Below are 23,467 nucleotides of genomic sequence, written 5' to 3'. Positions count from 1 at the left end.
TAGGGGGTGTCGCAAAGAGAAGACAAGAGTAGCGGAAGTTACAGAGAACTTTTTTTCTCTCTCTCTCTCTCTCTCTCTCTCTCTCTCTCTCTCACTTCCACATCTTCGTCGGTCTAGACATGGTTGTTCTTGTGTGTCGTCTATCTTCTCTCCCTTGTTCTACATACGTTTTTGTACTCGACGAGTCCTCTTTTTTTTTTCTCACACCATGTCTCGTCTGACGCACAATCTAGCCTACACATATCTATTATATATATGTATATACAGACACCTGTGAGGAATACGAGTTCACCTCTCAAAGCCCAACTATATCTCAGAATAGAGAATGCGCACACGCACGCATGCATCCAAGCGCCCAAACACGTACGTGTATTGAACTTGCACGAGGTGCCAGGTGCTTTACTAGGTGTGCGCGCTTTCGCCGCGACTCCCATGATACGTCCATTAGACTCCGTACAGGAACAATAATTATTATGTTGGAGAGAATACTACTAGTGGTGACAAGGATGAATACGTATATGTGTGGAAAGAGAGAGAGAGAGAGAGATAGGGAGAGAGCTAAAGTTGGAAGAAGTGAAATAAACAAGACGAAAAGAAACGGAATAAGAAACTCGGAAGAAGAATTCTGAAGAGTCACCAACAATACTGGAATGCAACTTCCTTCCAATTCGCACTTCCCTTTAACTATTAGCATAAATTCATGTTAATGGTTACATTCCATACGTGATTATATCGGTAATTGTGTCGGCTTTTATATTTGAAAAAAAAAAAAAACAGAAGAATAAAAACCACATCAATCGTATGAATATATTAAGATAAAGATAAAAGCAGAAAGAGAAGGGGTGGGAGAGAGAGAGAGAGAGAGAGAGAGAGAGGAAGAAAGTTGTAGAATATAATTTTTATCGGATCGAAAACGAAGAAGAGGGACGATAAAATTTCTCGAAAAAGAACCGCGTCATCGTAGGTCGATAAAATTGTGCTCTGGAAGGCTGATTTCCTTCGCGTAAGATTTATAGATAGCCCCGGGTCTGCCTTTCTCCCTTCCCTTCTCGTGGAAGAAATCTGCTGACCCGAGGGGTCGATGCGGTATTGCCGGAGTGAAGATCACCGATAGAACGAGGGAAGGGTGTGGAAGAAGAGTATACAGGGCAGACATAGCGTAGCCTGGATCCCTAGGCGTGTACGAAAGAAACGATTCCAGTCAGCTAGCGCAAAGTAGGTCACCTCTCTCTTTCTCTCTCTCTCTCACACTCTTTCTTTCTCTCCCTCTCCTTCTCCTACCATTTCTGTCTTTCTCACTCTTTGAGTTTGGCTCTATCGATAGAGTAGGACACTTCGAGTTGACAGAAGAGAGAAAGGGGTGGTGCAGCTAAACGTACAGGGTGGTAACACTGCTACGGCATAGGAGGACGATGGCGGCAGAAGGATGGAGAATGCGGAAAACAGTGGCGCTAGCGTCGCCCTACTTGCTTCTATACTGCAGATGATAGCGTACCTGTAATTGCGTTTAATTGTATAAACCTACGTGAGGAAGCATACATTAAGGAACCCTATTTCGAGCTTTACAATTAGACAGGAAACTTGGTTAAACAATTTGATTCCATTATCAACATATTGTTTATCTAATTATATCGAATATTTAACCTCGAGAAAGTTTTTCTCATGCGCATTTGAAGTTTTCCGTTTAGATATCATTTTTAAAGTAACTAGATTTTGTTTCATGATCGATAAATGATAATAAATGCAACACCGTGTTTAATCTATTTGACCTAATTAATCAAAATGTAAATATAATTTGTCAACGAGCATCATGATGTATCTCTATGAAATGTTTTTATTCAAAAATTCGTGCGAATTTTCGTATTGTTGTCAGGGTTACATTCAAAAATAACGTAGAACCTTAACACAGACAAAAAAAGCTAACAAAGTTGTTAACAAACACAACATAATGTTTTATACGTTCATATAAAAACTATAAAACTTATTTTATTGACATCTAAATATAACATTTTCACGAGCACTACGATTTATCTCTTTCGAACGGAACACCAAAATACAATTAACGAAGAGTAATCAAGAATGTCCTTATAATAAGAGTATCATTAATCAAAATAAAAAAAGTAACATAATAAAAAAGTGTATCGTTAAGTATCATTAGTCAAGGTTTTACTAGCATCAAAAGTCATTCTCGCAAAATGACACACGTTGTCGTAAGAAAAGCATCATAAAAGTTACTATAAACATTAGCCCGTCTTGTTTCATTTTATTTTAACAATTATTTTAATTTACGATGATATGCGTGACCTATATATTCGTTATAACGTAGAGTATGCGACAACGATATCGCAAGATAAGAATTTGAAATTGTTCGTTAACATGGTGGCATTCCAAAGAACGATACTAAAATGTCGCAGAATAAAAATCTATAATAGGAGAATTAAAAAGAAAAAAAAATTATATTCGTGTTAATTCGAAAGAATCCTTGGCTAAGTTCGCTACTTCGTACGGAAGCTCAGCGCGAAAAATCTATATCACACGAAAGCGGAGTGCTGACCTATAAACCTCGTACCGGGTCACTTCGCACCGGCGCACTCTCGAATTCAAATAGGGCGGACCTTAAAATCGGGCTAATCACTTGGGACCTACTGTAAGATTCTCTATGGAATTCTACTTTTTGTTTTTCTAATTTCAAATGCCTACTCTTATTTTCAGATAAGTTTTTTCTAGTAAAATCCAAGACAAACCGATCGATAACTAACACATTCGTAGTCACGTATATACATTTTATTTTTTTTTTCTTTTCTTTTTCTTTTTTTATGTAATATACATATAAGTATAGCTTCGATTATTTTTTTATATGCTATACGTCTTCCTCTGTAGATTATTTTTTTTTAATAGAGCGCGATATGATTTCGAACAATCTATTTAACATTTAGCCTATATTGCGTTATAAGGTCACCGTTGACATGAAATAATATTAAAAATTATAATATTAGAGAATTGTTCCCTGAAACTTTCCGCTCGCGTACTTACGTGACCGCATTTCATTTAATTAGAAAAAACAAAATAGAAAATAAAATAAATTAATAGGAGAATAGGATTTAAACATTCATTTATTAAAAAAAGTACATATATGTATATGAATATTTCTATCAGAGATATTAAAATTTAAAAAAATCGAATAATCGAAATTAATCAAGAAGAGAAGAAACTAGGAAAACAAATTACAATATAAATGGAAAAAAAGAAAAAAAAAACGTCTTATCCAGGCTGATAAACGATATCGATATTAGGTTATTCGTACCCAAGGACAAATTATTATTAATTGACACGACGCAATTAACATCTTCCTTAATGAAATTAACGTAACGCATGATACACGTAAATGTTTGTTCACAACTATTTGCATATAGAAAATATGGCATCAATAAATTTCGTCACGTTCCCTTGCTAAATGATTTATCGTGTCGATCTCTAGCTAGAAAAAAAATTGAATCAAATCTGCATGGTAACGATACGAAAAGGTCGCGTTATTGTCTTCATTGTAATAATAATGAAAAGAAATGAAAGCTTTTTGCTTTGCTGATAAATTGATTGCGATAAAAATCCTGGCTACAAAAAAAAAAACCTTAACGTTCGTAATTACAATGACCCAATTTTGTCGACAGAATAATTTGAAATTTATCATCCAAAGACAAATTTTTCTAATGAAAGATTATTTTTGGTCTGGCAAACGTACGCCGAAATGTTTTTACAAATATAATAATAAACTGCACACGCACACACACACATCTAACTTACTGTAATTGTTGATCTTAGATCGAATTATAATTTTGTTCTCTCAAAAGCGAGAAAAAATAATCTATGGTATATCTGGCATGAGTTAACGCCTACTGAGCTAAAAAACAAACGAAGAAAAAATAAAAAAAAAAAAAATGGGGAAAAATAAAATAACATTGATCAAGCTCGTGGAAGTAATATTACGAGTTAACGTTCGCTTATCTATTTTCCTCATTTAGTTTACCAACGCATCAGTTATTCTCGCCCAATGTATTATCTCTCCCCGAAGGCGTTTAAGCAACTAGCATGTGATTATAGTTGATATTATGTCAGATCAATCATGCGCTGGAGGCCTACGAATATGGGAAAATTAGAGACACGTAGTAAATCGTTCTAACGTCTCGTTCCATCTTGCATTGATAATAACACCCTAAATTATAACATATGTACATGTACATATATACCAATATACACGCATACATAAACACATATGTGTACATATGTGTATTACGCAGGTGCGTAACCTTGATAAAACAAACACCCTTTTCGTATCTCGTGTCTCACATTTAATGTGTCGCATAAAAAGCTTTCCACATTCTTCCTGACGAAAACTTAACTGAAACTAGGACAAGGCTCTTTTAATACGTCCTAAAATCTAGGACAAGATATCGAATCATAAAAGGAAAAAAAAAATGTGGGATTATAGGCCGGGAAATACCGATAAGTATTTTCAACCATCATCCACGTTGCATCCCGATTAGATTCGTGTCCGTAGGAAAAAAAATAACAAGCAAACATATCGATTACTTTTTAATACCATTAACGATACACGTTAGTCTTTTAAGTAAGAAAATAATTTAACACAATAAATATTTAAATAATAAATCGAGAGAGAGAGAGAGAGAGATTATTAAATTATTATGTTTATATCATCGTTTATAAATATCCCTACATTTTGTATCGATATCAAGAGAAGTAATTGTAAATTTATATTATATTTAAATAAGAACAATATAAAAATTGAGTATTTCAATAAAAGAAAGTATATAAATTTCAACATGATCAGCAAACAAGAACCAAGTTTCTAATAACAATACTCCCGATTACGATATTTCCGTTCTTTCTCATTTACGTTAAATTTCTATTTGTACGTATGTTTTTATGCGTTTATGTGGAAAGGCGCACGCGCATAGTCGGCAGCGCATACATATAAACTTGTAACAAGTGCACGCGTATATACAAATTCACACTATCGACGAATAGGACGACGAATGGGTTTCCTTTACCTTAGCCAGGCGGCCTACTGCACGTGTTCCGATTCGCTCTTCCAAGGTGAATGACGAACGAACGAACGAACGAACGAACGATGAATTATCGGACTTCAAGCTCGCCGCCATTTCTTCGCTTTATTAAAACATTCCCCTCCTCCTCTGTGGCCCCTCCACCCTCCTCCTCTCCCTCTCTTGTACTCTTTAGATACTGGGTCACACATTACATGATCGCGTTCGTTCTATTTTCTGACTGATTTTCTCCTCTTTGTCGATATTTCCAACTTATCAAACTGAAATATATACACATGCAGATACATCCTGATTGAAATGTATGAATGAACACTAGGGGATGATCTCGATAATATTTTCTAAATATTTTCTTCAAAATCTTACGAATATCTTCCATTGAAATTTCTTTACAAAAGTCATTCGAGAGAGAAACTTAGCTCGTCAGAATTTAATACCTTCTATCATATTTCTCAAGCGTTAGCATGTAAGCACCTATCTATATGCTTGGATGATATATTCCAATTTTCGCTTTCGATGTGTTCAGAAATTAGAAACTAATCCTTGGATGCATCGTCGCGTAGTAAACTTCCCTACAAACTTAAATTCCAATTTAATCTAAACTAGATTCTAGGATAGTATGAAAATTCAAGAGAAGAGTTTCTTCAACTAGTAATCATAATACGTGTACTTACAAAGTCGATCGATTTTGGTGACTCTAAGGGTCACCGGTTATCGATAAAATCTAAGCAACGATGTTGTGTATGGAAAATGATTTTTTTTCTTTAATTATTAGTAACTATTAACATTAAGGAATAATCGTAATTGCAGGGACGATAGGATATATCATAGCATTAAAATTACATTGCAAGTATTTGAATGATTCCAATATGGTAGAGAGTGGAAATATTGTCGAGTCAAAACCAGATGAACAAATTGTTATGTGCGATAATTTTTTTGTTTACTTAATATTCATTCGTATCGCACATTATATCTACTTTCAATTACACACGGAGAAAAAAGCTAAAACGATATTTCGAGTCTAATATGAGGACGAGCGAAACGTAATCATCGATTATTAAGCAAATTATTAAAATACAATGATACTTAGAACATTTAAGAAGGAATTAAAGTTAGTATTTCGTCGTATTCCGAATAGTATTTCAAAAGGTATTTCAAATAAAACGATGGATATTAAATATTCAATAGAAACGACGTGACGAAAATTGAGATGGTTCTCTCGCATAACAAGACCTGCCATTTCTCTCTCTATCTCTCTCTCGGTATAGTATGCAGCTCTCTATTTTTGACGGAGCGGTTGAAAATAGCTGAGCTTAAACTTCTGCTAGACACACTCTCCTTACGCGTCTGTAAATGTCTACGTATATATATATATATATCTATGTTTGTTTGTATATGTGTGAATCCAAACGACGACGTAAAGGAATTGGGTCAGAATTCAACGACGAAGTGTTTTTTTTTCCTCTCTCTCTCTCCCCCCCTATATCTTTCTTTTTTTCGAGTAAATTTTTTTTCAATTTATCGATCGAATTAATCGATCATTTACACTACATTACTCAATCGAAAAATCATTCAACCTGATTAACTAAACTTTCCTATTTTCAAACTCCCAATCTTAATTCTCGAGTTACTGTATGTTTTACTTTTCTAACAGGCATCGTAACGCGATACGCGTAATTTTCAAGTAAATTCTACCAATCGAGCTAACGGTGACCTCGTTCGTCATATCGTTTTCTGTTCTCCGTAGTAGGAAAATTATTTTACGGTTGGATTTTTCCAAGATGACGACGGTAGAAGGGAAAATTGTTAAACGAAGAAAAAAAATATATGTCTCGTGTTAAGGTAACGATGTCACACAAAGAGCACTGAGTAGCCGTGCTGACTGTTGAAACAGCCGTTGCACTGTCTAAATTTAAATACGAGTTTTTCTCTTTCTAATTCTCTCACTAGCTCTCTTTCTCTCACTCTTTCTCCCTCTCTTTCTCTCTCGTACGAACGGAGTAGTTGCATAACTTGGCATGAAATACATGCACCGGCGCAGCCCACGGAAGTCAGACCCAAGCGTAGAACACCTTTTCGAAGAGACCTCACGATTATTACCGTACCACCACAAGCCGAGAACGCGAAGTACACGCTTTTCTATAGCTATACCTGTGCTGGACGATCGATAACGCAATACCACCCGACTGAAAAGTCAAAAGAACACCTACGCCGTCGCTCTTGACTGCCTAACGTTAAAAATAATAATCTTTTATTTAGCTCGATGAATTTAGATTTTTTATTTCACTCATCGAAATTTATCGCTAGTCTCGTTCGTAAAAGCTAACGATATAATGTATGGAGAGTAATGGTTCAAATATATATATATCTATATATTTAATGATAAATTTGTAATTAGATAATGAATGAAAAAAATGTATCGTTCAAGAATATATATACGATTAATTAGATACGACGCCAATGAACCGATGAATTTTCAACCTGGCATGAAGCATATGTTACCCTTCGAATCTATGCATAGGTGAGAGAGTGAAAAAATATCGTAGCAGTGGTAAAGTGAGCTTAGGATAATCGCACTAACGCATTATTATTTAAGCGCGCAATATTGCAAATGCATCTTGAAAATTTAACGTGATCTGAGTCAATTGAAATTGATTTAAGGAATCTGGAAAATCTTGATGAAAAAAACATAACGTAAATCATTATCAAATATAACATTTTACAGATCATTCTCTTGCGATCATGAAATGGTTTATCAGTTCAAGATGATAAATGATAAAAGAAAGAAACAAAACACCTATGAAGATTCACCTGCTGAAAGGGCGGTAACAGCAGGTCCCTCTCTTCCGCAGCGGTGACCTCGAACGTTGGCGCTGGCTGAGGTGGATAGATATTACCCTTTCCAGGATAAGATGTGCTCCTGCGAAATTGCCTGACTGGGCTTATGCAGGAAGGATGAGCAGCAGGTCCAGGGTGTCCCGGAAACGTGGGACTTGGTTTCCTTCCTTGAAGACCAGCGACAGCAGCGGCAGCAGCGGCAGCGTGAAGAGAGGAGTGCAGAGGTGGTAGATTTGGAACGGACCTACCGCGGCTCCAAGGAGAAAGACCTTGACTAGCGACAGCAGCGGCCGTTTGGGGTCCTCCGCCCCATTGTTGTGGTGCTTGAGGCCCACCTGACCACGCGGCATAACTTTTACTGGGTAGATAAACCCCTGGATGCGAGGTCGGCGGTGGTTGTTGTTGATGTTGCTGTTGCTGCTGTTGTTGTTGCTGCTGTTGCTGCTGCTGCTGTTGCTGTTGTTGTTGCTGCTGAGGTGTGGATACAGGAAGGCCGTGCCTGGTGGTTGGCGCCCCAGCCGCGTTACCGTGTTGTTGTGGAAAATTATGACTAGCCGTGATCGCTCGTCGAGTATTCGTTGAAACGGCCGCAGCTGTGCTGGCAAAAAAGCCGGCCGGACCTCCGGTCGGGAAATTTTGAAAAGCAGGGATCGAACCGTTTACCGGCAGATCCAAACCCGTGGTGTCATCTGCCCAAAGACTCGGCACCCTGGCCGGATCGCTGAAACCTTGAAGGGCCGAGGTCGTGCTACACGCGATTATCTCCTTTTCCGTAGAAGAGGGCGTCGTCGATGTTATAGCGATACTCTCGACCTCAACCGCGTCCTTGGACTTTTCTTGAGGACCGCCAACGTTATCGAGGGCAGCGCTCGGCGAGAGAGGCGCCGGCTTTCCCGTGCTCTGCTTTTCGATCAGCAGGTCGTCCTGCATGGTAGACGTTGATAGGGATATGGCCGCACTCGAACTACTACCGATCGACGATTTTGGCCCGGACAAGGAACTCGAGAAGAGACTCGTTGTGCCGAAGTCCCCCATATATCACCGGAACTCGGCCCTTTCTACTTGTATCCTATCCTGTCCTATCCTCTCCTCACCTTCTTCCTCTTTCTCTTCCTTCTACTTCCTTCCCTTCTTTCTCCCACTTCTTGTAAGTAATACACGCGAGTATTTCGTGTCCAGGCGCGAACAAAAATTGCTTGTCCTTCGAACCGACTCGTCGTCGTCGTCCTCGTCGTCGTCGTCGTTGTCGTCGTCGTCGTCGTCGTCCTGTTGACGCCGCGGACTTCGTCAAAGCTTAGCCGAGCTCGCGAGAGACGGCTATCGATCCACGCCGCGCGCGTAAAAACACCCACGAATCCCGGAAGCTGAGCGCGCTACGGCAAATCTTTCGATTCTCTTCACCCTTGCTGTTTATCCTTCCTTTATTCCTTCCTTCCTTCCTTCCTTCCTTCCTTCCTCCTTTCTCTCTTAATCTTTCACCTTAATAAAGATCTCCTTGCTCTAACCTTCTACTTCGCTACTTCCACTTTTGACGTAAAAAACTTTAGAACCGAGAGATCGGCCGAGATCCACCGATACCACGTCGACCCGATGGCATTTCTCTGGCCTATCTCTTATCTCGTGCGAGTATCACTCGACGATCCTCGTCACTCATAATTTTCACCAACACTAATTTTTTGTATTATACTTTTGTTTCTTTTATTTATTTTCTCTCTCTCTCTCTCTCTCTCTCTCTCTCTCTCTCCTTCCCTTTTACTCGTAACCTCTTTCTCTATCGTATTATGTATTATCTGTTAATTTTTTCGATTGATCGCACTTATATCATCGACGCAAATCTATTCCTTCTTCCTCTCCTCCTCGACAAACGACACCGCAAGAAAATAATCACACTGGAGTAATCCTCCCTTCGTTCGGTCACTCGCGCACTTCTCTTTCGTACCTGGACGCTCTTTGGAGAGCGTCCTTGCCGTGCCGAGGAGGGATCCGCGCGAGATACACGCGGCACGATACCGTCGCCGTCTACGGTCGAACTTGGACGAGCTACTACGACGACTCCTCGTCGTTGCACACCGTCCTCCACCGTCCTCTTCCTCCTCTTTCTCCTCCTCTTCTTCCTCCTCCAACTTCGCCACCTCCTCTTCCTATCTAGCCCTTCCCCTCCCCCGCCGCCCCTCAGCGCGCGCTGCCCCGTATCGTTTACTCGATCGATCACCGATAAGCTTCAACGATGCGAGCTACCTCGCGATGTAACACACCGCGGACACACGCAGTACACCTTTACAATGATCACGATGACGGCTATAATTATTTTTAACAGATTCTATCTCTCTATCTCTCCCTCTTTCTCACTTTCTTCCCCCTTTCTCCCTCTTCTTGCTCTTTCTCGAAATAAAAAAAGCGAAAATTGTCCCTATTGCAAAGCAACGAATCCGAAGAGGAATAAAAGTAGGAACGGAAAAGGGTCCGACACGTTCTTTAATTTATTATGCGGAGTATAAATTTAAAAAAAAATACAAACAGAAGTAGAAACTTTTTTTTCTTATTATTGACCTATCTCTATGTTTTCTTCTTTCTACAGTAAGCTAGGGAACTCCTTCCAGGTAACATAATTTCAGTCCCACGTTTCTCAGTCGTTTCTCGGTGGGGTCAGCAAATTGCACCAGCTTGCTCGCTTTCTCATTCTACGTTGTCTTTAGCCAAGAAAATTCGGGAAAAAAATAGTGTTATAAAGAGACCACCACCAGGTCGTAATCTTCCTCTACCGATCGACCACCAAACCGACGTGGTCTGTTTCTATCTTTCCTTTCTCTCTCTCTCTTTTTCTCTCTCGTATAACTTCTTCTTGGACTGGCCAAGAGAAAACGAGATAGCGAGAGGGGGCGTGTGCGAGAGAATGAGAGAGAGAGAGTTAGAGGGAGAAACAGAACTCACGAGGAGCGAGCAAGAGGGCGCGCTTGTAAGAAAAAAATATATGTATTGAGTGAGAAAGAGAGAAAGAGAGCAAAAGGGAACTAGACAGAGTGGCAAACGAAGCAATTTAACAACAGCGGCTTTGGTAAGCTGCCTGTTCAACTCCTTCTCAAATGTAATACGTTTCATGCGTAGTCGTAGTGACTTATTCAACACTCCGTTAGATACTCCGAGCCTAACCATAACATTGGGTCGACCATAGAGACCAATTGCTATCGAATAGTGCAGCACGTATCAAAGCTTCTTATGGTCCCGTGTAAAAGTGAATGGTTCTTCCACCTTCTCTGATAATGTATTCACTGTTCTCTTTTCTTTTCTTCTCACCACCGTTGTCGTGACTTCCTTTATCTAACGTCGTTAGAATCGTCTATCTTGTCGTTATCGATATTCCCTATTGTTCTTGTATTGCTGATAAATTTAACTTTTACTCGCTAGCGCGTTTCCTAGCTTAGCTGCTTGTCTGCTTGCTTGCCTCCTGCCTGGCTGTTCAGTCGCTAGTTCAGTCTAGCTGATGGTGACGGAGGTGGGGTGCTGTTTGTGGTAGTTCTGATGGTGGTACTTCTTCGTTCTCTTTTTAACACATTGATGCGTCGCGCGCCGACTTCATCCACGCATGCGCTTTGAATAACATTGGCCCACCACCGCTTCCACCAAAAGCACCGATGTATTTAGTTGTCTCTATCTTCCTCGTGCTATCTCGTACTTGCTGTCCTATTCTTTACCCTTCTTCCCTCACTCGCTTTCTCTCTCTCTCTCTCTCTCTCTTCGTGTTCGCATTTACCTCCGCCCACGCTTCTTCCATGTCTTCTTACTATCAACGTCGCACCGTTCGAACTACAAGCTCTAGGAAAATTCAGGGCCGTAAACGAATCTTCCTTCCTCTTTTTTCTAATTACAAAAAATCAAGAAGAAATCTACTACGAAATATTCTACCACCTTTTTTTTATTTATTATAAGAATGATTATGATTTTAATCAGTAACGATCAGGAGATTTCTGGTCTTATGAGTTTGAATCTAGAATTTAGTGCGCATGTATTTAAGTACCTATTACGTAGGTAAATATCATACGTACTTATAAATACACCTGCCGTAAAAGAGTCACGCTGATAAGATATCAACAACGTTTGCTGCTGTGCGTACATGTGCGCAAACGTAACGGTAACCTGACGGTGGAGTAAACAGACAAGAGTGATGCAATAGTTCCGTTCGAAAAGCGGAACGGTTCAAGGATAATGTTGGAAAATGTTAAAATTGAATCGAGTTAGGTTTTACGAATTAACTCGATCAACTTGGCGTGTAATTCTTCAAAGAATTATTTTTGTAACTCATGATAAGAATAATTTTTTCAAGATTCTAATAGCAAAGTTATTTGATCTTTGATGACCGAATATCCCTCTTTATTCTTTTTTACTATACTAAAGGAAAAAAAACCCAGTGTTATCGAAAGACGCGAGCTGATAAATAATTGTATAATTTCGAGATATCGTCTTGAAGTGTCTCGTGTGTTCTTATTTTATGTTTTTTCTTTTTTATATTTTTTATATCGACTCTAGCGTAATGTTGAATAACCAACAAGTTTGAATGAGAATCTCTTTTTTTTAATCGTGATCACAAATGTGCAAATTTACCCGACAAGAGAAGATCTCATTGATCTTGTAAACAACTTACCATCTCTGCAACGATAAATTGCATTACCATTGGAAAGAAGAGTTTACTGCCATTATCGTAAAAAATCGTAACTACGAACTGTCGTAAACTGTTTTACCAAAGAATACAGAAGTACATAGAAGCTTACAAGTCCCCTTTTTTATCTATCCAGATTCATCTTAGTTACTACCGGGACCACCAGTAGGCGATAATAGGTACTTAACGCGATGACGGTACATACTATCAAAGAACAATACAATACTATCAAAGAATACAGTATTTTACCTATTATTGCCCATTGGTGGTCCCGGTAGTAACTAAGATGAATCTGGTTAGATAAAAAAGGAGATTTGTGAGCTTTTATGTACTTCTGTATTCTTTGATAGAATGTAGAAAAAAGTTAGCAAATCCAACGGTTGATAGTACTTTCATTCTCTGAATCGATTTGGTGAAATTAATGAGAAAATTAAAATATTCATTGATTTTATTATGATACTACATTTATTTTAACAATTGATTGATCGTTAACGAATAAATAATAAATAAATGTAAAAAACGATTACAAATTCAAACTATGCAAGATCGCGAACATTGACTTGCTAAAAACAAAATAAACTAATTACATTTAGTCAAAATATGTAAAAATAAAGTTTTATACTTGTATCAATAAGTTTCTATTTAATTTTTACAAAAATTTTGGAAGAAATGAAGAGTATAAAAAGGAATAACTTCATCCTTGTTATCTGAACACGTCGAATGAAAAAATACGAGAAAAAAAATGGAGGATTATGGCAGATCAAATTTGATTTGCTCTTATGTAAACGCGGTAATTTGTGCGCATTATTGCGCGATTTCAAATGTTATTTTTTAGTATATTTAACATTACAGCATATTATCTCAAAATAGATAATATTCTGTAATATTTACAACGTTCGTTTTTTAATTAATCAATTTTCTTTCTTTTTCAAATTATGTATAAATTAATATGATAAAAATAAATAAATATTATTAACCTATAAATTAACGGGGTATTATTCTGTTATTTGTAAGATATCTTTATCTGCAAAAATTATGTGAATTTTTTATTTTTGTTTAATAAAATTACTGGCAATATATAAAAATGTGTATTTTTGAAAAATTACTTGAAATTCCTACTTTTCAACCTTGAATTTCAAGTAAACGCAAAGATACTACGTAATAGCATAGTGCTGCCCTCATCACTAGATTGACAATTTCATACTTCATCTTTGAGTCATACGTTCTGACGTTCCAGAAATTCAATCACATAAGATTCAAATCAGTCTTTTGTATTTGACTGATTATAATTAAAAAATGAATAGACTTTTTGGACGTGCTAAACCAAAGGAGCCAGCTCCAAGTATTACTGATTGTATTGCTGGTGTAAGTTGTTTAAACTTATTCACAAAAATGAAACAAAATACAGGTTAATGATATTATTTACTTATTGATGTTTCTTACATTATTGATGATCTTCATTCAGGTGGATAGTAGAGCAGATTCAGCTGAAAAGAAAATAGCACGACTAGATGCTGAATTAAAAAAATACAAAGATCAGATGGTGAAAATGAGAGAAGGTCCAGCGAAGAATGCTGTCAAAGCCAAAGCGATGCGTGTCCTTAAACAAAGAAAAATGTATGAAGCACAAGTAGATAATCTACGTCAACAAGCATTCAATATGGAACAAGCAAATTATGCTACGCAAACATTAAAAGACACTCAAGCAACAGTGGTCGCTATGAAGGATGGTGTTAAACAAATGCAAAGAGAATTCAAAAATATTAACATAGATGACATCGAAGTATGTTCCTCTTATTTCTAACTAATTTAATAATTTATTATTAATTGTCTATTTCTCTTGCGCAGGACATACAAGATAATTTAGCTGATATGTTGGAACAAGCGGATGAAGTACAAGAAGCAATGGGTCGTAGTTATGGAATGCCAGATATTGACGAAGATGAACTTGCCGCTGAATTGGATGCTCTTGGTGATGAGATTGCTCTAGATGAAGATACATCTTACTTGGATGATGCAATTAAAGCACCTAATGCTCCTGATAAGGAACCAGGTTCTAGTTCTGTTAGGAACAAGGTTACTATCTATAAGATTATATATTTATTTTTTATTCATATTGTTATATATTCATTTTTATTCATCTAATTTGTTTTCAGGACGGTGTGTTGGTGGATGAGTTTGGATTACCCCAAATTCCAGCTAGTTAATTCATTGATATTTTAAGCTTAACGCATAAATAAGTGATAAGATAATGTTGATTATGGTCTCCAAAAAGGCACATAGCTTATATAATATAATATAAATATGCTTCTGCAATATCCCTAAAAGGGGGAGAAAAGAAAAAACTCTACGAACGAACAATTAATCAGAACACTCTTAACGTAATAAAACGATTCTTTATGTTATATAGAAAATATGATTTATTATAATAAAAAAAAAAAAAAGAAAAGACACTATTTTTATTAAAATTATTTCATGTTTACTATATGATTAAATTAATAAATCAACTTACTATTATAATACAATTCCTGATTATCCCGATCGTTCGTCTCCTTGTATAATTTTTAAAGCGTTAGCAACCGTGAAATATGTCTTTGTTTTTGATTTTGAAGCTCCATATAATGTTCACATAAATCGGAGATCATTTCTTTGCTATGTAAAAATTGGGAATCTTCAAATCCAGAAACTTGGGTATAGTGATGAACGTGCGCCTGAAATAATGAGTATAATTATATTATACTAAGTATTTTACTATTAATTATTACCTTTCGTTTATATAATTTGGTAAACTGTCCGATTAAATTCGTAAACATCAAAGAAATAGCCGAGGTGTTAAACAAGCATAATAAAGACGTGGCATGCCCGGGTGGTGGAACAGAACATAAACCTATTTTCATTGAATTTTTACTCCATGACGTAAATTTAGCTTTACTTTGGAGTCTGTAAATAATAATCCACGTTATATAACATATTTGTAAATAGCGTTAAATGATAATATAATGATACCTTTCAATATTTCGCTTTATGCCAGTTATCGAAAATTGGCCTCTTCCAATACACGCAGCACTCAATATGACAGATCCTGTCTGTAGCGGATGTATTTTAGTCAACTGGTTAGTCCGAGACCATGCGTTAGTAAACAGTATATCTTGAGCCCTTCAATATTTTTGTTCATCGTGATACATTTATATAATAATGCTTGAAAATGTACTTACTTTGAAGTATTCGTAACAAGAAGTTTAGGCGCCGTCAAAGCTACTGGTCTAACACTACTAAGTATATAGTGCATCCTTTTATATGGAACAAGATTTGTAGATAAATCACTTACATCTATATTTAAATTTCCAGGAAATCTGGAGCCACTGTAAATAAATTTATTTACAATTTACATCAGAATATGTATAATAAAAAAAATGTATTACCTAGTCAAATGAAGAAGCATATTAACAATAATACTATTCATATCCTGAAATGGTAAACACAAAGCATTAAAATTAGCCTGATCCATATTATCTTTATTTCTTATTTGGGTTTCACAAATTTTCAAGAGTGCTTCATTTTCTGCTGGAAATACACAAGTAGCGTGTTCTATCAACTCTTTTGTCGCTAATAATGTATTGTACGGAGCTGTAATAACATCTTCCATACCTGTAGGATATATCGAGGACACGTGTCTGAAAAAGAATAAAATGTTTCTATTAGTATAATGATATTTAAAAAATATATATAACATACCTATCAACATGAGGGTAGTTATCATTCAACATAGTTAAAGTTGCTGTTCCTAAACCAGAACCAGTTCCACCGCCAACAGAATGTAAAAGAAAAAATCCACCTAGACAATCACACTTTTCAACACATTGTCTTATTACATCTTCAATTCGATCATGATATTCCGTACCATGAGTATAATATCCTGTAGCCCTTTATACGATTATATTCATCATTACATGATATTAACAATTATTTTTCTATTTACCAATTCTGTCTTACCAATTATTCGCAGAGCCAGGATAATTAGTCACCGTACAAGTTTTGTTAAATAATTCACGCAACGGTCCATGTTGAAATCGTCCAACAACGCTATCTTCCATGTCTATTAGAATGGCCTTCAAAGATAACAAGTTTTATTTTAATATTATAATACATTTTGGAAATTTTGGCAAATATAATAATAATAATAATAATAATACAGTACCCTAGCTTTAACTTTGGCCACGTTCAAATCAGCTATTGTTTTAAAACATAAATTATCTGTATTTCCAGGTACATGAAAAAAACTGTTAAATCCATCCCACAATGCGTCTATATTTTTAATATAATCTCGTTGGATCTTGAGAAGATCCGCAAATCCATTTTTCATTTGTATACCATATTCGTGCAATGCCAAAGGCCAGAAAGCTGATCCTATTTGATTACCGCATTGACCAACTGAAATAAATAAATTAATATAATAAAATATAAAATTATATTAGACATTATTTTTTATACTTAAAAGTAAAGGAATTGCTTTTACCTTGTATTGTTATAAATTGACTCATTTTACATTTTTGAAAGTTAACAATTATCTATTGTAATAGAACAGCACCGACTGTTACAAATTATTTGTATTGTTTTGATGACTATTTATGATTCAGGATACGTTCGCGCCAATTTTGATTATATGAAGCGTGAAATTGGTTGACAATCGATTTATTTCTTATATCGTTTCTAACAATTTATCGATGTTTGCCCGTTCAGCGCCATGCTCGAATTTCAAATCTGTTAACGCTCAATTCAGATTGCTGTGAATTTTTAAGAGAAAGGTTAATACTATATTTATAAACAAATAACAAATCGATATTAAAACGTAAATTAAAATGGAAACGACGATCAGAATATTAAAAATCATTTTTGTATTATTGATTCTACAGAATTTATCAGCAAGATGTGCTATTTCTACAGATTCAGGTTAGTTTTATATAACCTATATTACATTTTACTACATGTTGCTATTGACTATATTTTGTTGTTGTTATTGAAAATTAACAAAATTGCTATGTACTGCTATTTATCATTTAATGTATCATTATTTAATTTGAATAAATTAATCGTAATTATAATGTGTATTGTTAATCATTTTCTAGTATTACAATTTATTTACTTCTGTAGTTCACCTCATAGAACCAGGAAAAATTATTATAAATGATAAAGCGGGCCTGCAAGTGTTCTGCCATAAAGCAAAGTCGAAATATCTTTTATATATTTGGAAGACAATAACGGTAAAAGAAAATAAATCTAATTTATAATTTATCAGACATCTTTCAATATTACCAAATAAAATTTATATGAAGTAACACGTTACAGATGAATTTGAATATTAACCGGGACACGTATGATTTGTATGATGGCAGCACGCCTCAAGAAGTATTTGAAAAACATTCTAATAATTTGGGATTTTGGAGATTTAATTTTTTCAATACAAAAAAACAAAAATCGTTTCAATTAGATCCTTTCCAAACTACTTGCATTGGTGTTTATACTTCTAAGTATGAAGGATTACAATATACTATCAGTATGACCCAAACACGTAAGTTTCGAATGTACAAGTTCGTAGTGTAATTGTATTAAAGCATATTTACTCATTATTTTGATTGCATCAATTAGGTGCGAATATCTGGAAAATCTTAATGGCTGTGATTGGAATTGTATTGTTTTGGTTTGCTAAAAGACTGAGTCATAATCCATTATTCTATTACTTATGTGGCATTAGTCTTGGAGTTACAGCTTCGTGTTTAATATTAATATATTTTGCTGGTAAATTATTTCCACGAGTAAGTATTAAGAAACTTTCTTTTCTAAATGTATTTTACATTAATATTAATTTGATTTACCAGGGAAAGTTTATGTACTTAATGCTTGCTACTGGTTGGACGATGAGTTTCTATATTGGTCAAATGATATATGAAAACACGCAGTTGATATTATTACAGTACAGAGATTACGTTATGTGGTATATTCTAATAACTTCGCTGATAAGTTTTCTTATTTGTTATCGCTTTGGTCCAATAACTAATACTAAAACAAAACAGATTATACAGTGGTTCTTACAGGTTAAGCATATTCATATAAAAGTATAATCAATTACAAATTTTGTGTTAATTAATATTTCACATATTGTGTCACTTTTATACATAGGGTTTAGGTTTAATATCCATTTACTATAGCAGCTATTTCTACGAAGCATCATTTTTAAGTTGCATAGTACTCGTTCTTCTTTATAATTTTCCGGTTGCTGTGATATATAAAGGAAAAAGATATTGGTAAGTTTATTGTAGAAATAATTTTAATAATTTAGGTATTATTTTTCTGATATGTATACCTCTTATCAGATAATACAATTTTATAGTAACGGAAACAAGACTTCCAGAAAATATTCCAGTTGACTGCCTTTTCAAATTCTAACCACAATTATTTTTAATCAATTGGATAATGCATGTAGATTAAAATTTTGTTCTTTCATTGTTGGAGTGGTCAATATACTAAAATTACGTAATCATATAATTATCTAATACTTATTATTATTTTGTATTATTTTAATAAAGATTTATTTTGTATAATTAATTACTTTTTTATTATTTATCGTTATTTCTTGATTTTTTTCTTTATATTTATAATCAAGAATATAATTTTATATGCCTTTATTGTATCATATTAGGAAAAATATGTTTCCTGAAAAAAGAAAGCTATTAACAGATGATCAATATCGTAAAGAGGCTATACAAGAGACTAATAAAGCTTTACAAGATTTACAACATTACTGCTGTAGTCCCAAATGTAATCCATGGAAAACAATTTTGAAATTGAAGGATCCCATAAGGTCTGTTTATATTTGATATTTATAATTGTTTGTCAAACTTAATTAATATTAATAAATAATTTCATTTAGTAAATGTGTGTGTGTGCAACATGAAAATACTTATATTAAATTACAGGTTCGCCAAATTTATGGAAGGAGATTCACATTTGTCAGATGAAGAATTGAAAGAACATGATGCGGAAATAACAAGAATCACCGAAGAGTACGAATATACGGATGACGACGATGACGACGATAATAGTTTTTGATATAGGTAGTGTTGTTTTGTCTTTATATGAATATTTAAAAGCACATAAACACGTGATCGAAGGAAGTACAAAATGGAATATTAATTTTATTGTTACAATGACAGAACATTTATATAAATGAAAAAAATAAGCGTTCGATGCAAGCTATAGAAGAAAAAAGAATCAAGCAGATTATATTTAGTTACAATTCGTTCCCTTTAATTTATTTAAATAAATATTAAAGAATCGATTCTAACTTCCAAGAGTGCGATCTTATCTTCTTATGCAATTATGTACTTTAGAAATTTCTGAATTGAAGTATCATGTTTAAAGAGAGAGATTTTATTCTCTTACAAATTCTTTATTATTTTTCGATGCATTTACATCTTTATTCCACGAATGAAAATTTTTCAACAATATGATCTTTTAAAATGAATCAATCCAGTTATGATTTCTAAAGATTAACATTTGAATATATGATTTTGTCTTCCTTTATCCGTGTTATGTAATTGTTGCGTTATTTAACGAGAGGGAAATATAATTTTGTAAAGAAAAATATTAAAAAGAAAAGAATGAAAAATGTCGAAAACCAAAATGAGAAAAAAAATTAAAAAAAAAAATCACAAATTTTTCTTAACGAGAACAATAAAAAAAAAACGGTTAATTCTATCGAACGTCTCGTATCATCGATTCCACTACCCGAGTCAAACAATGCACGATAGAAATAAAGAGACATAGTTTTTTGGCAAGCTTCTAAACGAACTCCCTTGCCTCTATCTGCGTCCAAGCAACGTCGAAAGGCTTTTCTCCTCGATTTGGGATGATAACGAGACTTCCCTCCAAGCGGTATGGAAGCATTGTTTAGTGTATGCCGTCGACAACGAAGAAGACGTTTGGAGAAAGCGTAGCAGGAATCCCTACGGGATCGAGATTTTGAACGTTCCTCTTCGTTCCTATGCTGTCTACATAGCAAGCTGTTAGAAGAAGAAAAACGGAACAGAGGAAACGCTTTGTCGTGAAGACCAGGATGTGGGTCAGTAATCATTCGGAGTCTCATTTCCTTTTTTCTTCCTAGCCCCAAACCCACCCTCATACCTCTTCTTTTTTTTTTTTTCTTCTTTTCTCAGATGTATACGACGACCACACGACGGAGTTTGTTGCAAAAGCGTAGAAATATCACGACGAGCGAGCTTATGTATATATAGGTACGCTGCTTGCTACCCTGCGGTTCGTTTGTTTCTATAGTTTCTCTCTCTCTCTTTCTCTTTTTTTTTTGCTCTCTTTTTCTCATTCACTCTTCTCCTTTTTCACCCTCAGTCGTTTTCACGAGCACACGGACCACTCTACACCGGTTATTACTTCTCTCTCTTTCGGCCCGGAAGGGCTCTGGAAAATCGGGAACACGAATTATTATGTGCTGTATCCAAGAGTCCGTATTACTACTCGCCATTCTACGATTTTCCGATCTTCTTTAAATCGTAACTTTTGCGTTCCCATTTCAAATAGATTCTACAATTGTTTACCTATCGTTGAGTGACGATATTATTATCGTTAATTGTTCTAATATTATTTTGCGATCTTACATAAGTATAACGGGTGAAGGTAAATTATTATTTTGTAAAAAAAATTAATACTTTGAATGAAAATGTAAAAGTGTTAAATAAAATTTACCCCCTTGAGAGGGCATTTGGAAAGACGAAACAAAATTGGGTTTCGTTATTTTCGGATTTTTCGGATATTCGGATTATCATTATTTAGAAGAAAATTATTTGTTCCTGAATAATATATTTAAGAAATCAAATAAAAAAACAATAAATTAACAAAATATTCCTATCATGTCACATTATAAAAGAAAATAGAAAGAATCAAAGGTTCTTACAGGGTAAGCAACAGGTAGTATAGAATTAAGAATGAACTACGGTAAATGATTTAAATGGAATTCGACAAAAATTTGTTAATTGTAGCAATTAAGAAGAGATCAGGCATCCAAAAAGAGACGTCAACTCATCTCGCATGACTTCCCTGATGTTTAACAGATTGTCACCAGCCGGCGAGCTTGCTATCGACAGGTGGTCGTCAATTGAACACCTTGCCAAGAAGGTTTGAGTTCTACGTATACGATTTCTTAGTGTCCATCGAACGATCCATCATATTCAATTACAAATTGTCTCAACTTGATCGTATAATGTGGCTTCTTTTGGGTCTTTTCAATCCGTGAAAAGAAAAAATATAGCTAATTATACGTTATACTAATATTTTTTTTCTTAAAAGTTAGCAAAACCTATCATTAGGAAGATGATGAAAATAATCGATAGAAAATTGTACGAAGAATTATGAATAAAACGCGCGCGATCAATGTGCTATTTTTATCAATAAAATTAATTCTTATGTAATAAGAAAAAAAAATGAATAATAGATAACAGATGATAGATAATTGTCTATTAATACGTAAGAAAAAGTTGAATAAGATAATTTCAAATAAAATAACGAAATAAATTGAACGTGCAATATTTCACACTATATGGTTGGTTTATGGTCGTTATTGACGTAACAGGCATGAAGTAAACTTTCTCAAAAAAAGATAAATTATCCTTAATGGACTTCCCGAATTTCATTAATCTTTTTCATTCCGTCACCGTAACACGTAATTCGAGACCTGACTCTTACTTTCTTTCTTTCTTTTTCTCGATACACTTTCCATATTAAATGGAAGTTATGGTCGAATTAACAGGAGGAGATGATCATCAAAATAAATACATCATCTATCAAACTTGTAAATAAATAAACGTATACGTAAATATATTATGTATTATAGAAATAAATATATGTATTAATATATTGGCAAACGCGAAAAACACCTTTGATTCATATTTCTAAGGTATCTATCGCGAGATGTGTAGAAATACACCTGTCCCTTTTTTCGAGAATGTACGCAATATACTGACTGTCTAATGTTTATTCTTAAACTACCCATACTATTATCAATTGGACGTAAATTTAACAAGATGCGTGACTAGAATCGTATGGGACGCTATGATCACTATCCTATAAGTAAAAGTGTTTTATTGTCAATGAGCAGCTGCATCCTATGCATCCGGGCGTCTGTTTGCAAAGAACGATAGAGTCATAGATCCTTATCCATGATAATGATAGACTACAACCACTACAAACACTACTACAATCTAATAGAACTATTTATTATTTTTTTCTTCTTCGCTTCTCTTCGAAATTGCAAATACTGTTTTTTTTTTTTAATCATCGTTTTGTGAACATACTGTATATAAAAATATCATGTATTATTTTATATTATTTATATATTAATTATATATATATATATATATATATACAAAGTATATAAATATATAAATACGTATTGTATATATAAAAAAAAAATACATTCTCGAGATACACGTGCCATATTAAAAATGATATATCGTTATTTTTAATTCTTTTTTAAAGAGACCTTATAAGGACGCTTGAATTTTGCCAACGTGTAACATTAATTCTCGTCGTTGCAATTTGTGCAACAAAATGTACGTTCAATCGAAAAGTAAATCACGCGAGAAGCTCTTAGCCGAATGTTTCGTGGAAGCCACGTGATCGGCAGGTGGGATCGGTAGCGGTCCAAAGGGCAGAACCAAGATCAGCAAGAAAGAAGACTAGCCTTTCCTGATGCATGGCGCACCTGCTTGTCGAAACGACACGAGAGAAGAGTGGACCTCTTGAACGTTGGATTCTCTCCGCAAAAAAAAATTTATAATTTTTCAATTCTTTTTCTTTTTTTCTTATGAAGAAAATGTTACGATAAAAT

The 23,467-nt window shown here is 34.8% G+C and overlaps 4 protein-coding genes across 4 annotated transcripts in view; 2 read left to right on the top strand and 2 right to left on the bottom strand.

Annotated features, from left to right (window-relative positions):
* Positions 1 to 10,049, bottom strand: part of LOC106784703 (cytoplasmic polyadenylation element-binding protein 2) — a gene marked incomplete in the record, with an annotated part of 125,109 nt that extends 115,060 nt beyond the window's left edge. Inside the window, 1 exon segment of the mRNA XM_014744520.1 lies at positions 7,890 to 10,049. Within this exon segment, the coding sequence (XP_014600006.1) occupies positions 7,890 to 8,951 (1,062 nt within the window).
* A 3,691-nt stretch (positions 10,050 to 13,740) lies between these two features.
* LOC106784739 (charged multivesicular body protein 5) lies at positions 13,741 to 15,003 on the top strand. The gene is made up of 4 exons (XM_014744592.1): positions 13,741 to 13,935; positions 14,036 to 14,353; positions 14,419 to 14,646; positions 14,727 to 15,003. The coding sequence occupies exons 1-4, from the start codon at positions 13,867 to 13,869 to the stop codon at positions 14,775 to 14,777; spliced, it is 666 nt and encodes a 221-aa protein (XP_014600078.1). The 5' UTR covers positions 13,741 to 13,866; the 3' UTR covers positions 14,778 to 15,003.
* Positions 15,004 to 15,081: 78 nt separating this feature from the next.
* On the bottom strand, positions 15,082 to 17,206 carry LOC106784738 (tubulin epsilon chain-like). Its single transcript, XM_014744591.1, has 9 exons — positions 17,087 to 17,206; positions 16,769 to 17,001; positions 16,564 to 16,679; positions 16,306 to 16,494; positions 15,993 to 16,244; positions 15,786 to 15,932; positions 15,577 to 15,726; positions 15,336 to 15,510; positions 15,082 to 15,281 (listed from the first exon to the last, which is right to left on the bottom strand). The coding sequence occupies exons 1-9, from the start codon at positions 17,109 to 17,111 to the stop codon at positions 15,135 to 15,137; spliced, it is 1,434 nt and encodes a 477-aa protein (XP_014600077.1). The 5' UTR covers positions 17,112 to 17,206; the 3' UTR covers positions 15,082 to 15,134.
* A 124-nt stretch (positions 17,207 to 17,330) lies between these two features.
* LOC106784740 (nuclear envelope integral membrane protein 1) lies at positions 17,331 to 20,283 on the top strand. The gene is made up of 8 exons (XM_014744593.1): positions 17,331 to 17,520; positions 17,722 to 17,831; positions 17,917 to 18,139; positions 18,217 to 18,383; positions 18,447 to 18,662; positions 18,748 to 18,872; positions 19,268 to 19,429; positions 19,545 to 20,283. Exons 1-8 carry the CDS (start codon positions 17,430 to 17,432, stop codon positions 19,675 to 19,677), a joined length of 1,227 nt encoding a protein of 408 aa, XP_014600079.1. The 5' UTR covers positions 17,331 to 17,429; the 3' UTR covers positions 19,678 to 20,283.
* The last annotated feature ends 3,184 nt before the right edge of the window (positions 20,284 to 23,467 follow it).

Source organism: Polistes canadensis, unplaced genomic scaffold, assembly GCF_001313835.1.
Source record: "Polistes canadensis isolate GaletaPanama2010 unplaced genomic scaffold, ASM131383v1 scaffold_39, whole genome shotgun sequence".
NCBI lineage: Eukaryota > Metazoa > Arthropoda > Insecta > Hymenoptera > Vespidae > Polistes > Polistes canadensis.
This window is presented reverse-complemented; position numbering and strand designations above follow the sequence as displayed.